This window comes from Diadema setosum, chromosome 22, assembly GCF_964275005.1.
Source record: "Diadema setosum chromosome 22, eeDiaSeto1, whole genome shotgun sequence".
NCBI classification, from domain to species: Eukaryota; Metazoa; Echinodermata; class Echinoidea; order Diadematoida; family Diadematidae; genus Diadema; species Diadema setosum.
The window spans coordinates 30,044,975-30,060,772 of record NC_092706.1 but is presented as its reverse complement, the minus strand read 5'-3'; the positions used below and the strand labels follow the sequence as shown (position 1 = coordinate 30,060,772).

The following is a 15,798-nucleotide window of genomic DNA, read 5'->3' as shown; positions in this document are numbered from 1 at the left end:
TCCGAAGGTTCGTTAATCCGAAAATGTGATATGGTTTGTTATTCCGAAGGTTCATTGATCCGAAAATGAAATAAGGTTCGTTACTCCGAAGGTCCGTTAATCCGAAAATGACACAAAGCTCGTAATTCCGAAGGTTCATTACGGACCCTTTTTCATTTCGAATCAACGAACCTTCGGAACAACGAACCCTATTTCATTTTCGGATTAACGGACCTTCGGAATAACGACCCCTTTTTAATTTTCGGATAAACGAGCCTTCGGAATAGCGAACCCCATTTCATTTTCGGATTAACGAACCTTCGGAATAACGAACCTTCGGAATAACGCCACAAAATGTTCGGATTAACGAACCTTTTTTCATTTTCGAATTAACGAACCTCTGGGTAAAGGGAATTTGTGTGTTTCGGATTAACGAACCTTCGGAATAACGAACCTTCGGAATAACGAACAGCACCCTAATGATCTTACTTTTATCCAGGGACCTTCTCATCAGTGTAAGCACTGGTCTCCCTAGGAGCCTGCCCAAACATGGGAGTGGCCATTCAGCTGCATCGTTTGGCGTTCTCGAAACTGTGTTCGTAACTTGTCCATTTCCGCATGAACTCTTCGGAAATATGAAATGCTTAAAATATTATACACTTCGTTCAGACCTGATTATCACATATGATACGATGTATTTATCGATGTAGAACTCGGTAGTTTACCTATTGTGTGGATGAATAAACTATTCTGGGCAAAAACAAACCCCCTTAATTTACTTTAATAATCATAATAACATTGTATTTCCTGCACTATTTCTATTGTGGTCCATTCATATAAGGCCCTTCAAAAGGCTGTCAGAATTTCTGCACTATATTGTCTGTCAATGAAGATAGAAATCAAAACTAGTTGTGACAGATCTTTTGCTCAAACCAGCATTTTAGCAAGCCGTTGTGACAACTGCAATGATATATAATTTTCTTAGGGTGATTAGGACGCCCTCAGGTCACTTCAGTATTAGGCTGACTTATGCCATAGCGTTTACAAGTGGAAAGTTTGCTGCAACCACAAGCTATTATCTGGTTTTAAATTAGAACGAACCTGTTCTCTTCTCAAGGTCTCCCCTCGTCTCCACCCCAACTCAGTTTATCGAGAATGAGGATTACCTATCTAATAATGGTCACTGGTCTTGCTGGTAGTTATAGTAAGCATGCTGAGTGTTGTTACGAGAAAGAACCTGACGTTGAAACTTTCAGGCACAAGGCACAATATGAATCAGAGAGTGTCCTTGGCAGTCCAAATAAATCTGATCACAAAGTCTCCACTGTGACCACAGACGAAGTGTCTGTCCGGAGGAAAGGAAATACTCTGCCCCCTTCTCGCTCCCCTTTCTGTGAATGAAATATTGGAATACTGGGGCTTTCCTGACCGATCGCTGAGTAGCTTTCCGTGATACACTGACGGACTCTTTTCACTCAGATCCAAGGAGATCAAAAGCAAGGATTCACACCACACAGCGAACAGAGATTTTCACGTGAACAGATGCAGACGGCAGCTGTGATTTTCTCACCATTCGCTGTTGATCTGTGAATAACACGCAAATAGAAGCGCTGTTAGACCGGCAACCATAACAATGTGAAGAGTCCATCAGGCGTCCATCATACATACACGGTTTCTGTCGATTAAATCGAAAGAAACGTTTATCTATGCGCCCTGTACAACAAATACAGTGCCCGATTTGCTCGTGAGGGCATGAGGACCAATTCGATATGTGTCTTTGTGTGTTTGAGGAATGATCAAGCGTGCCTGGAAAGCGAGGGAAGGGCTTTGGCTGAGATGCGAGGAAAATGGGGTCGGCTTGCTGCACCGCAGGTAGGAATGCAGATCAAATCGAATTTACGCGGTATCAGCGCTCTGATTGCATTTACTCTCTCACGAGACACGTCTAAACATAGCATCGCCAATTCAAGACCTGTGGCAACACGGGGATGGAGATACAGCTCCGATGAGATTCATTTGTGTTGACATGATAGAGATCTTCATTGGATATCCTTCGGAGAAACAGATCCCCCCCACCACCGACAAAATACTATTAGTGAAAGATGATTTTGTCCACGGGGTTTTTGTTGAATTATTATAATGTCGATACTGTTAGAAATTGGGGAATTGATTGATAGACCCCTTTGTGTTCATGAAGAAAGTAATTCTTTGGACTTTTACGTTTTCAGTATGTGTGTGTGTGTGTGTGATTTTTTTTTTTTTTTTTAAATAAGGCTAACCAGAAACGTCAACATTAGAACGCCATGTGGAATCTGATTCAGATGAATACCCAAAGGACTACCATTAAACATATACCGGGTTTCCAGCTTTAAAAAATAATAGCCTCGTCAAGTTTTCTTCTCGTCGGTCTCGAGAGATAGACTATCCCTGATCAGTTGCCTCAAAGCTAGAATTCATGTAGACTATAGGTTCCAGACAGCACAACGATTCAAATCTTATTTTAGCTGATTTAATGCATTTGTAAAAATTATAACAAAGTAATTTAATCAAAAGAAAAAAAATGAGGTCAGTGTCTTATTCTGCCTCGTACGTGACGATACTCCATTCAAAACTCTGAACAGTTGTGGAGTAGACGCTAAATACGTGTGATACTACGGGGTCCACGCAACATCGCCAAATACTCTGTGACCATTACTGAAGCCGCTACTAGATGTTTGTGTGTGTGTTTGTGTGTGTGTTTTCTACGATCAATAACAGACAGATTCAGGTTCATGCGGACACTCAATTCATCTTTCATTAACACTATCGATCATATTTTGTGCACTGTATGTCAGATTGTGATTTGTCCGTGTATTGTTATTGTGGAAGTGTAACGTGTCTCGTGTCTGAGCATTATTGGTGTGTGCTTGCATGTGTGTGGTTTCATCTTTGCGACCCTCATTATTTGTTTACTGGTAAGAATCTTTGAAAAGAATTAAAGCACTCTCGTTGATTTTGTCCTCTCAAGCTGAAGTATTTCACTACGTCATCATGACGTACATTTTGAAAATAGAAGGACTTTTTATTGTTATGTCAATATTGCTTAATATTGTTTATTGAAGATGTTTTGTACTGACGTAAATTGAAATATATTCTCTATTTATGGGTAACTAACATAAAGGCACCATTTCATGAAAACGGCAATCACTATAGGTCACATATATTTGCACGTTGTATGTGTATTCGTATTCATATTAGGTACTGTGCTGGTATGTACTCAAGGTTTGTGTTTCTCTGTCCTGACTGGCTGAAATAAAAGTACGTCAAAAAATGTTTACAGAGTGAAAAAAAAAACGGTTTTATCAGATGAGCATCGACTTGTAACGTCTGTATCTTTATACAGTTTTCGTTTCTGACATTATAATTACGATTGATAAGGAAAGACTTAAATGTTCAATCATGTCTACTGTGTTAATCAGGAACCACACTTTAGTCACGGTTTTTCTTTTTCATCGCCCAGGGGAGAAGATGAAAGTAGAGCATTCTGCCATAACGTCGACGAACTCGAGCATCTACGAGTGTCTGGGACCGTCAATCTCTCGCTCGTCAACCAACGCGTCCCTGCTGTGGCACCACGATGACGACGTCGTCAGCTCGATGTCGAAAAAGAAACCACCACCGCTTCGTAAGCATGGAGATTCCTCATCAATGTCACTTGGGACGTCCTTTCCGAACTCCCCTCCACCAGCGAGAACTCGTTACGTCAATGGGCCGACAATGCTGGCGATGTCGAGTCCGAAGATGACCAGTATGTAACCGTAGTTTGCACATGCAATAGATTTAGATTCTGATTTAGAAAGAAAATTCCAACACAAATCCGCCTAAATGAAAACCAGCCCCCAGCGTTAGACCTCTATCGGACGAGTATCCTTGATTATAGGATTTAACCATTGACTGATCTCCATGGCAACCATTCACTCCTTTTGTCCCTCGCTACCCGCAAAGGAATGCAATGTTCATTTCCTGTGTGCTCACAGGGATGTTTCTCTAACACAACATTTCCGTTTTGCCTCCTTCACTTCATGTTAACAAAAATAACAAAACAGAGGGACGCATGCAAAGAGAGGACATTGTTTCAGCAGCCGATTCTTCTTTTTGTTTATCAGTTAATGATCAGTTAGCAATCTTTATCTACACTCTGTGTCTATCTACACTGTTTGTTTATTCAGGATATACTGACCATGCGTTACAATTATTGGATTAAATATTATCATCGCGTTAAAGTTGATTTAAGCTTTATTATCGTAAAATGTTTCCTTTGCTGTTACTGCTAGCACAGTTCTTGATAATGTCGTTATCTTAACAAAGTTCTGATGGCATAATGATGTTCCCCATCATCGTAATGCAATGATCCTGTAGAAGTAAGTCTTCTTGTGATCTTGGGAAGGAAATATTTTCTCTCGACGGAAATCACCAAGCCCTGGTTTTTACTAACCTGCCAAGCCTGGATTTGACTAACACCCTACATCCTCGATTAAAGTTTCCCCCAAAAGATTCAAAAGTCAAAGTCACGCAGGCTTTAAAGGGATTGTATAGTTTTGGCTCAGATCTAACTTCAGGTTTCTAACATTTTTGGATGAGATACAGCAAAACCTTTTTATGAAATATGAAAGAGAATGTAATTAGAAGAGGAATTCAACGTTTATTTGATGAAAATTGAAATTTTGAAATGGCCAAGATACCCAAAACAGAGCAATCCTAATAAAAAGTTGGATCCGCTTTTATTAGGATTGCTATGTTTTATTTTGTTTTTGGATGTCCTTGCCATTCTAAAATCGATTTTCATCAAATAAAGTTTGAATTCCTCTTAGAATGGTATGCCCTGTACTATTTCACAAGTGGTTTCTTGGTATCTCGCAAAAAGGTAAAAGCCCAATCCTCATCTCCACCAATACCATACCATCCCTTCAAAGGAAGTCAACCTACTTTGCAGACCTATGATAGAATTCTTGAGAGATTTGAATCACTGTAGAGTAGAATTATACATTTGTTATGATCATCAGTGAAATCACTCAACCTCTAATTGAGATAAAGATGTATTATGGTTTGAGATCGAGTCCATAGATTTTTCTTGTACCTATTCAAACAGAACTTACCTATAAAAGATTAAACAAAAACACTTGAAATTCATCTTTTCGTTAATTTTCATACCTAACCTTCAAACATAGAAAGTCTTATCTCACATGTTATGCATATGTTACCAGATTTTATCTAGTAAACATAGAAGGTATATATGAAATATTGTCCTCCTTTAATGTTATATGCGGCTAGTCTTTCATCAAGGACCCAACGATGCATGCGTTCATTTCCCGTCCAATGTTGAGTGACCGCTGGGGAGGTCGAATCTCTGGATGGAGTTAAGATTTAAGTAGGTCGAGGTTTGAAACTACTCACACCTGCATTCTCATTCTCTTCTCCCTGGGAGAAGATGGCAGTGTGAAGACTCTATACGTGACTTTATGGTTCCAGAGATTCGTCTGTCTGTCTTTCTCATTAAATCGTTCTGAGGTTTCCTCCGGGTCAAAGCCAAGGAAATCTGTTTTCTCATCTTCTGGGTTTGTGTTTACGTTTCCTACCATAGGTTTCCCTGATGTTACTTCAGACGACACTGAAGACTATGAGACCGCATGTTCAGAGCTGTCAGACCGGTAAGAAACTTTGACAAGTCTTTCAGTGTTTGTATATCATATTTTCAAAGCCAAGCGTAAATTCCAATTGTGCCAGAATCATCAGGTATCTCAGATATAAAGAGAAACTCGAAGATTTGGACCTTTGGATAATTATGAATTTAGTGGTATCACTCGCCACGCTCGCTACGACACAACTGCTGTGTTGCAGAGTTTAAGTAAAGTTACTAGAGCGCGAGACTGCAATACGGTAACGTGATAGTCCACGATACCTTCTCGGCTTCGTTTTGTTTATTAGTGTGAGCGTTGAGTGCAGGTATGTGTATGTGTGTGATGTTCTCTATGGGCTTATGCATTGGTTTGTGGACGTGTAAGTTTGGTAATTAGTACACAAACTTGTAAATACACGACGTCACAACGGAAAAGAAAATTAGCCTAGAAACAAGTGCAGCTTCACGGGACCTTAAATTAATAGAACCGCATTTTTTGGATAGAGTGGTTGTGAGTATTTTGAGAATGATCTTTAAAGGGAAACGAGGATTGGGCCAAAACAAGTCGTGGATTTCGATATATGCGTAGCACGATCTGATTGTTTGTAAATGTGATGTTCTTCCTCTTTCTAGACCTGTACCATCAACTTATCAACTTTTTTTTTTAAACATGAGGATTGCTCTAAAAACAGAAAATCAATGATATTATCTTTCAACCATATTACTTTGGCCGAGTTTATGTCTTTGACTGAATAATTCGGGAGGGTTCATATAAACATGTATCAGTCCGTCCGTCGAGGCAGACATCCAGCTTAATGGAAAACGTTACGTATTGCATTACATTAATTTTTGCCAATTATTATGTTAAAAGCTTACCCTCCGTCGCGAACAACCCAATCTACAGGCTTGAATTCAGATAAACTAACAAGTTGCTTCCTAAAGCTGTGGGATAGGCGTTACCAGGAGCAACACAATTAATTTCCGGTCTATAAATAACAATAAAGATGATAATTAACAAAACTAAACAAACAACGGCAAAATACACCCTGCACAGAGTATTTTGACAGCAGGGATTTACTCATCAATTTGGAAATTATGAATTTTTCTAATGGATAAATATTTCTTATCAATACGTTGATGGGAAAATATTGAATGAAGAAACCGAGTAATGCCTAATTCTATGTTCGCAATGAAAGAAGTTGTATTCATCGTAGTCTGAATAGAGGTGGGAACTCTTAACATTGCAGATGATACGAATGTGAAATGTGGGAAATGTTGAAACCCCAGAGGCTTTACACAGATCATCGGTTGGGATTAGTTTTACGTCTGTTGCCATTTTTAGACTGTTGGTGATGACCCTGTAATTTATGCATCGAAAGTGTAAGCTACATTTGTAGCGACGGAAGCTCTACTGCTCTGTAAACATGAATGAGATATAAACTGTACTGGAAAGATCTTGAACTAATCTAGACAGTGTAATAAAATCTGGCATTTTCTGTCTTGTTTAATGACTAAAAATAATCATTAGCAATCGACGTATTGGTCATCATTTGCTCCGATGAATTACCAAAAAGATTATTAATGACAGGGTTTGTGGTTATGTACGTCATCTCGCGTAATCGCCCCAATTGTCACTTCTCTGTGAAAAGACCGTAAACATTTGCATCGTCAACGACATTAAAAAACGTAATATCTGACGTCACAGAAAAAAGTCATTAAATTCCAGAGTGGAGACTATAATGTTTATTGTCACATCAGTTTCACTATTGTATTTTTTTCTTTTTGTCGCCAAGATAACGAAATAGAGCCAATTTTTATAATCATTGTAATTTGTTACAAACTGTTTTAAACCGTTCCGACACATTGTTACATAATAGTGAGATGGTTGTCAACAAAGACTCTTTTCATTTTCTTTTCGTTATAAACGCCATCTCTGACGTCACAGATATAGTCTAGAGGCTTGTAAATATATGTCTTTTATCGTCACATTGGTATCACTAATTTTTTTGCCAAGATAACAAAATACAGCCCAATTTTATCATTATTTAAATTTTTGTTTCATTTCGTGAATCAGCGAAGCATTTCAAGCCGTTCCGACACATTGTTACGTAACAATGAGATGGGTGTCAACAAAGATTCCTTACTTTTCTTTTTTCCTCTCTTGTTTTGATACATCCACAAAGAGGACAGGAAGATGTCTTAGAGAGAACCTTTACCTTTGACGACACAATGGCACAGACGGACTTCAGCAATTTACGTCATCATTCGCCTCGATTCATCATTAAGCCACGAAACAACACCTGCCCAGCTGGGGGCGAGGCTAGATTTGTCTGTTGCATAGCCGGTAAGTCGGGCCGAGAAGCGAGTGATAGTGTTAGTCGTCGGGTGCGCAGGGCACGTCCAGCGCCCCTCGTTGCCTTTTAATAGCGAGCGGATTCTACTTGTTAACACATGGTTCGCTTGAAAGGCTTTGCAGCAGTTGTATTTCTGTTTTAACTCGTCAGCTTAATTCGGTTAATAAAGTTTGATCACTCCTGTAATCCATTTCCTATATCAAGGAAGAATGAAACAGAAGGCGAAGGGAGAGGGAAGGATTAAAATTATTCATTCGTCAAAACTTTTACTGAAAACAGTGGAGTTAGGCAATAATTTGAATTTGGTTTAAACATAACATTATCTCCCCAAAGTTTGCCATATATTTTACAATCTCACTGACTTAGGGACATTTGCACATTCTGTGTAAATCTGTCCCTCAGAAGGATTCTTTTTTTTGTTTCTGTGGTTTTTTTATCTTTTCCAGTGGTGACAAATACCGCGTACCCCTTCCATACAACTAGTCCAGATCTAATTCAGAAGTGTTTCAATATTTCTTTTGCCCCACCATGGAACAATTGTCATTATTTACTCTAGAATAGGAAAGAGAGAGAGAGAGAGAGAGAGAGGCGCTTCCTTAATACTGTTATAAACCTCGTGAAAACATGTTAATTCTCATTGTAATGTGATTGTGCCTGCTGGGTGTATGATACATTTCAGATTTTCCATCATACGCAGGCATTAGGTATAAATGAAATACTTGCGGCTTTTCCATGCTGCATTCCCGTGCATCCGAAAATCTTAATACAAACAACAGCTGAAAAATCATTGAAAACCATAGCAAAACTTTTCATCGTCAAAGCTAAGGAGCGCATCATTGCTGTCAGCTATTCACACGGAAACACAGATAAGAAGATGTGAGCTATAATCTATCATTATTGCCTCAGGTTACCCCCTGCCGGAAATTAGCTGGTTCGCTTCAGGGAAAGCCGTCAAACAGGAAGCCTCCTGTCGCATCCGTGTTGCAAACTACGCCGACGGTGGGACCAGCGAAGAATCGGACGCATGCGCACTCGTTTCCATCCTGGATGTTAATGAGACTACAGTCCGTGATGGTGGGGAGTACACGTGTGTGGCAATTAATCCACATGGCCAGGCTTTCTGCTCATGTCTACTTAGAATAGAAGGTATGTCATGACGGTTCTGTGAGATCCTTTTGACTTACCAACGAACAAACAAATAACTGACCACAATATTATAAGAATACTTTCTGTTTGAACTGCAGCATACAATGGCATAATCATATTCAAAATCTGATTAATTGTGCACATTATTACGGATGTATTGCGTACTCAGAGAACGTAATATGTTACTTTCAAAATCCACTTGAAAAAGGAACAACATACATTGGAGATTACTGACTATGTCGAATGAAATGAAACTAGGTGTTTCTACTACGACAGTCTGTAGTAATGAATTATTCATAAAGTGTCTTTGGACGAAACCAGGGTACGAGAATAGACTGATTTGTAAAACATCTTCCTAACATACAAATTTTTAGTGTACGTATACTGTGGGTGTTGTAGCATTCTAGACCACAAGTTTGCCTTTGCCTAAGAGCCCATTTTCGGCCATCAAGTGAAAAAAAAAACAACAACAACCCAGATTGAAACTGACGTATACTCGAAGGTGACAAATAATGCAGAGACAGAAAAAATAGATATTTCAATTTATCCGAAACTATGTTTTGATATAAGATCATAACTGTTTCTCCTTGTTATTTCAAAACCTTGCGAAGGCCATTTCATGTATAAAAAGTACACTTTAATACTTTTGTTTGGTAAATGTCTTTTTAAATACAAGTTATTTAAATCTCCACAATCCACTCAATGTTTCCGTATCTAGGTGAGATCATCGGACCAAGGAGTGCGTCGCTTGTCAGTTCGGGGACACCACTCCCAGAGAGACTTGAAGATGCACCTGTTGAATCTCCATTAGTTATTGAGAGTGACACGGGTATCATCGCAAAAGACTACTTAGACGGCATCGACGACGAGCAGGCTCTAGATGTCGATGATGTCGCTCAGGAAACATCAACGGCCAACTGCAGCATCGCAGTGGATGTCGACACAAATAAAGATACCGAAAAGATGATCGAAGCAGTAATGGTATCCGAGTCGCCAGTAGAGGGAAGCAAATCAATACCCCCTGAAGTAGATCCTGCACAGAGTACGTCAGTGATAGAAGTTAACGGAAACGCTCAAGCGGATATAAACTCAGTGAATGGGGAAACTTGTCATAATGCAAAGAGAAATTCCTCCGAGACTCTACAAACTGACATCGCTTTATCTGAAAGCCTGACGACCCAAGATGCGAATAACTCCGAAGTCTTTATATCAGCTGATGCCAATGCAACTGATAGTTCTCAGAACGACATTAGTAGTTACGATACAAATCATCCGCAAAACATTAAAGCTTGCACAAAAGCACAGGAGACAAATAGTGAGAGGGGACAGAAACGAAGGTTAGTCAGACGTAGCTCAAGGTCTCCTGTAGGACTGAAGCAATCTGCAATGCATGATGAGAATTCCGAAATAAACGAAGATGATGTTAACTTCAGAAAACAATTCTCAAGGCCAAAGTCATCAAAAAGTAGGAAAAAGCGTCAAGCGAGTAGAAAGCGAAAATCTGTGAACCCCAATGAATCGGAAAGAGTGCGTCTAGATTTGGAAAAAGCTCAGGAGCTGACAGAAAAGGTAGACACTTGTTTGGACATCATTGACGACCTTCTCAATCTAACTTCTTACGATGAAAACGAGAACGAGGCAGAGGAGAAGCTGAGACAAAAATTAGACTCTTTGGTCCAGAGATTTCCAAACTCTGATACAGAAGGCAGTTCAAGAATCAGCACTCCGTCCAGGCGACTGAAAGGTAGACCGGCTAGGACAGATCTGATTCAAGTGTCAGACAGCAATGGGGAAGGCTTTGATGGATCAGATATGAACATTAATGCGTCCACTTACCAGGCAGATTCGGGAGTGTGGGGACAATGTAGCTTAGAGGATTCTCTGAAGGTCATGGCGGAACTTGTGGGAAATATCAAAGGTACCGTTCAAGGCAGTGAGACCAATGCAGGCGAAGTTAATCATTCCGTCATCTTGAATTCTTACAATACGACTGAACCAAGCCTCAACGGCAATCAGAACAACAATAACGTGGAAAAACATTCTGCCAGTAGACATATTGATGAAGGCAGCCAAGTCAAACGAACTCCACTTCGCGAACTCCTGAAGACTAGTCTGTTTAGTCAAGAACTCAAAACCCAAAGAACTCGTCGAAGGCCTTTACCAGCCACCAGGTCGTTAGACTTCGGAGGCGAATCCTTTCCAGACAGTGCCACGTGGAGCGTTCCGAAAACACGTGAAGGGACAAGGCGGCATAGCTGCGGTAGCCTTCATCAGCGGACTCGCTCCGGACGTAGCAGACACAGCTTTGCCACCAGGTCAAGATCTCGTATCTCATCTACCGATTCGTCTTCTTGTGACGAAAGTTACCCACCAGAGCTTGAGGGCGTGAGTAACTTGATCAAATCTTACTCAGAGAAAATCGTTTCTTCGCACTCCTTGGATCGTGAAGGCGACTCTTCACCAAGCAAACAGTCTGAAAACCTTCAAGATAAAAGCCAACAATTTCCACCCGGACAGACTTTGAGCTCCTCGTCAGATGACGAAGGGTTTCTGGCTATGAACTCCAAAAGGTATCACTCAGGTAGAGTTTCCCAGTACGATGCTGACTCGCCGCTCGGTCTCCTACAGGATTTGGAGGAGGAAGTGGCTTCTCATTCTCAGTATGGATCGGGCAACGAAGGTCTCGCTTCCTATCTCACAGAAAGGACTGTCAACTTGGAAAGCCAAACGCGAAGTGAATTGTGTCGAAATGAGCGTGCAATGCATGGGAACAGAAACCATGATAAGTGTAAGCATCGTGGTGAACCCACAAAGGGTTCTGTAGCGGAAAGTCAACTCGTTGAAGCAGATGAAAGTGAAGCAGAGCAGACAATGAATGTAGAACTCACCGCCGAAGGAAGCAAAGAAATAACCCTTCTAGTAACCAGCAATATTGCATCCATGGAAAGAAAACACAATGATGTACTCAAGTTTAGTTGCAGCACGTCGGACGAAGACGATGTGCGAACTAATTTACACCTGTCTAGGACTGACAGTGGTTTCAGCTCAGCGCACTGTCCGGGGGTACATGGAAAGAGCAAAGCTTCTGTACTTCAAGAACTTTAACTTTCAATCATCAAACCGTCTCCCTGTTCGTTGACCTGAAATCGTGTAAGGCCATATCTAATTCATCTACTTAATACGTATCTGGCGAGTATTTAAAAAAATAAAAGACAAAAATCATCTTTGTGTAGATGTGGCAATTGCCTGTGCAATACAAAAACATTCCTCGCTGCCTGCAGGTCAGTGCAATAGTTTGTATCATCTTTTATTTTTGAAAATGAGATCAAAGTGCGATTCTGAATTGTGACGCAGAAGATTTATTTCAGCAAAATACTGAGACACTTATTCTTTCTATCCATAAACGGATCATTGTGAAGCCAGATTTTCCAAGGAACTTCATTTTCAAAAGGATGAAAATTCCCTCACGTGTTGTACGTGATTCCTTACTCTGCGATCTTCGACTTAACAATAGTCATGTCCAGCACTGAAAAGGATGACATTTTGTTGAAGCGCATCACCGGAACATGGAACTACACTCTGAATCTTAAGTTTTGCAGTGCATTGTTATCATGTATCTGAGAAATACATGCTGCGGGAGTTACGGCAAATCTTTTCTTGTATTTGGTTATGTTCACGACCACATTCACCTGCCACAACTACATGATCCGAACTCGTTACGAAGACAGGACAGCTGCCGAGGATCCAGCAAACCAACGTCTTAACCTAAACATGGTCTGTCAAAGATAGATAAAAGCTTGTGTATGTGCAAATGCTGTCATTCGAATGGCTTTTTCTTGAGAGGGAAGATGCAGAAGTAGTGTACACGTACACCTGCAGAAACCTTAGTGGAGATGACTGCTACCGTAGAGGGCGTACTGCAAGAATAGCACAAAGACGGAAGAGACTGACGTCGAATGAAACCGTGGCTGTGCTTACAGTGAGTTGAAAAAAAAAAATACTCCTTACCGTTTGCATTTTTGTGTCATGATACACATGTATAGAATCCTGTAGCTTAGCTCCCTGTTTTCTTAATTTAAGAAATTGCGTTTTGTTTAAGGCGTTTGTAACTTTCCTTTTGTCTCTTTCCTGTAATGATCAAACTCCATTCCACTTCACTTATATGGAGCATTCAGCAAAAAGCAACACAGAAAGTTTCATTGAAATCAACATGAAGTGAGAAGATGAAGGAAGATTAACGTTTCACACGTTTTCACGAAACAATGAGGCCTAAAGAGTCACCGCACTTTATAACTCTGAAATTGACATTCTGCAATTACTTCTTTTCTAAAAATGTCATTTTCCATTAGACATACTGCGAATCAAATGACCCAAGAATTGTAATGCTCATACTGTAAAAGCAATATTTATCTGTTATTGGTGATGATTGCTAGATTATTGACGCGTCTTGATGGTTCAAATACAATTATTTTAGCGAGAGTTGCGAGGCGATGACATCTCGGCTTACTTTACTTGCCTACAAACTTGTGACCAATGTCATTCTTTTGTGATGATATTATCATGTGATAATATGAAGCAGCTGCTCTGCTAGTCCAAGACTTTCGTATTCTCACTTTGATCAAACTTCTTTACCCCTGGGGTTCTGCGATTCAGTTGAGGAAAGTGAAGTTGCCCTTGCTGGACTTCTTCCTCTATCGCCTACTTTCTCTCCTTCTGCATATTAGCTAGAAAATGGAGAAAATCGAATAGTGTAGAGACAGTAGAAACACCCCTTGTACTCTCAATTCTAAACGGAAAGTGGTTTCTAAACCCTTTCTAAATTAACGAAAAAAAAAATTCCAGAGTTAATCTCGAGATGGAAATTCCTACCTTAAATGGAAGCTTAGAGTAATTTGCATAAAAAAAGACAAATACATGTATGCTTGCTGGCGATACTACTGAATAGGACGCCCTGCAATATAAATATAGCGTGAACAGGAGACTCAAAAGTCTGCCAAGGGTTTTAAGGTGAGATGAAGACAGGAGACTGAGTTGAGTGGAATGCTGAATACAAAACTTATAAAAATTGCGGTAGATGTAGAAACATGCAGTCATACGCAAAACGTTTTAAAAACATAGCTTTATAACCCAGTCAGGGAGATTCTCACCCACTCAAATAATACATAACCTTCAGTTCGGGTTTGGGAAACGCTCCAGCCAGGTTGCTGCTTTTCATTAGCAACTAATGACGTTCATCTTTCTGTGAGTGGACCCAGCTACCAAACCCTTCACCTCGGGAGATACGAGGATTTAGTCTGTTGGTCAAAAGAGTTACGCCGCCTTAGTGTCATTCCAGCGATTGCACCCGAGTGTACAGAATACATTCTATGAGACCTATGAACCCTGCGTCGTCATTATCACCCTTATTTGACCAGTACAACAATACAATAAAACAATGTAAAGCATGCTCCTTGATAGCTTATTTCTTGTGTTTTTCACAACACACAATGTTGCTATAGATAATGTTGAGGGTGCCTGTGATTTAGCAGTGAGCCCTCTACGTGTGTAGACTGCGCACTAAGTCTTAGGCACTATACTGAGATAAACCCTAGAGGTTCTCGTCCGTTCAAGAGCGATTCAAGAGCATTTTTAAGTGTTTTATGCCAAACGGCATAAGTGCCATTTTTAAATATTTTTTTAAGTACGTCCATGACATAAAGTAAAATCAAACCTTTCCATTGATACCTTACATATCGCATGACATCGAATATTCTTGAGGTTACAATAGAAAAAAAAAATCCAATATGTCCTCTTTTGTTTTTTCCATTTTTTAGCAGGTTTAATCACCAATTTTTCAAATCGACAAGACTGGATTTAACTCATTTTGCGAGTAAACTTTTCATTTATATTTATAGCGACACTCACAGGGGGCTGCCCTGCAGTTTTCTTTTGTTCTATTGGATTCATGAAATATGATAAACAGATATTTTTAGTGAAATCCATCGCACATTCACGCTAATTTTGTGCAATGTCTGTGGAAAGGTAACTCCTTGTAAGTGTATTTTCCTTCCTTTTTTTTTTGAAGGGAAGAGGGTTACGTTCGCAATTTGGCCAGATAATCTAATATTTTGTTGAAATGGTCTCACCTGACCTTTTTGCAGTGTTAATATGATGCTTCATGGACAACTGTCTTTTTCAGCTCTTGTATGCTTTCGAAGGAAGGATGATAACTTCAGTATCGTTTTACTTTTGTAGACTAGTTTTGACTATGCATTCACAACAAAAGCTACTATTGTCATTCAAACAGATATAAAAGTAGATCTCATTGTCTAAGCTTTTAGATGTAAAGATAAAAACAAATCTTTAATAATTTATTACACTATTCAAACTACTTCGTTGTGATTTCACATGACTGGTGAAATAGTTTTCTCCCCTTAGTGGGAATAGATATAATGGTATAAAAGTGTGAATTTTAATACACCATAAAATTGTCTTTTGTAATTTCATAGGCACAGTGGAAATATAAATCAGACTGAAGAATATTTTATTGGAATTCATCGCACTTTTTAATTTTGTTGTATGAGAAAAAAAAAATCATCATAATATTAAGCCCATTTGATCTGAGAAAATATTTCCCGCAACAGAACTCACTATTGCTGTGTCACCGTAATCCGAGATCATAAT

The 15,798-nt window shown here is 39.6% G+C and overlaps 1 protein-coding gene across 1 annotated transcript; it reads left to right on the top strand.

The window, feature by feature from the left end:
- Nucleotides 1–3,615: 3,615 nt before the first annotated feature.
- On the top strand, nucleotides 3,616–12,240 carry LOC140245296 (uncharacterized). The gene is made up of 5 exons (XM_072324880.1): nucleotides 3,616–3,766; nucleotides 5,600–5,666; nucleotides 7,819–7,979; nucleotides 8,896–9,135; nucleotides 9,854–12,240. The coding sequence occupies exons 1-5, from the start codon at nucleotides 3,616–3,618 to the stop codon at nucleotides 12,238–12,240; spliced, it is 3,006 nt and encodes a 1,001-aa protein (XP_072180981.1).
- Nucleotides 12,241–15,798: the final 3,558 nt, after the last annotated feature.

What these genes read in the sequence shown, in the direction of transcription:
- LOC140245296 (XM_072324880.1), top strand. Translation starts at nt 3,616, where the DNA reads ATGTCGAAAAAGAAACCACCACCGCTTCGTAAGCATGGAGATTCCTCA. An exon ending in GTCGAGTCCGAAGATGACCA is followed by an intron (nt 3,767 to 5,599) that starts GTATGTAACCGT and finishes TTCCTACCATAG; the next exon opens with GTTTCCCTGATGTTACTTCA. An exon ending in ATGTCTACTTAGAATAGAAG is followed by an intron (nt 9,136 to 9,853) that starts GTATGTCATGAC and finishes TTCCGTATCTAG; the next exon opens with GTGAGATCATCGGACCAAGG.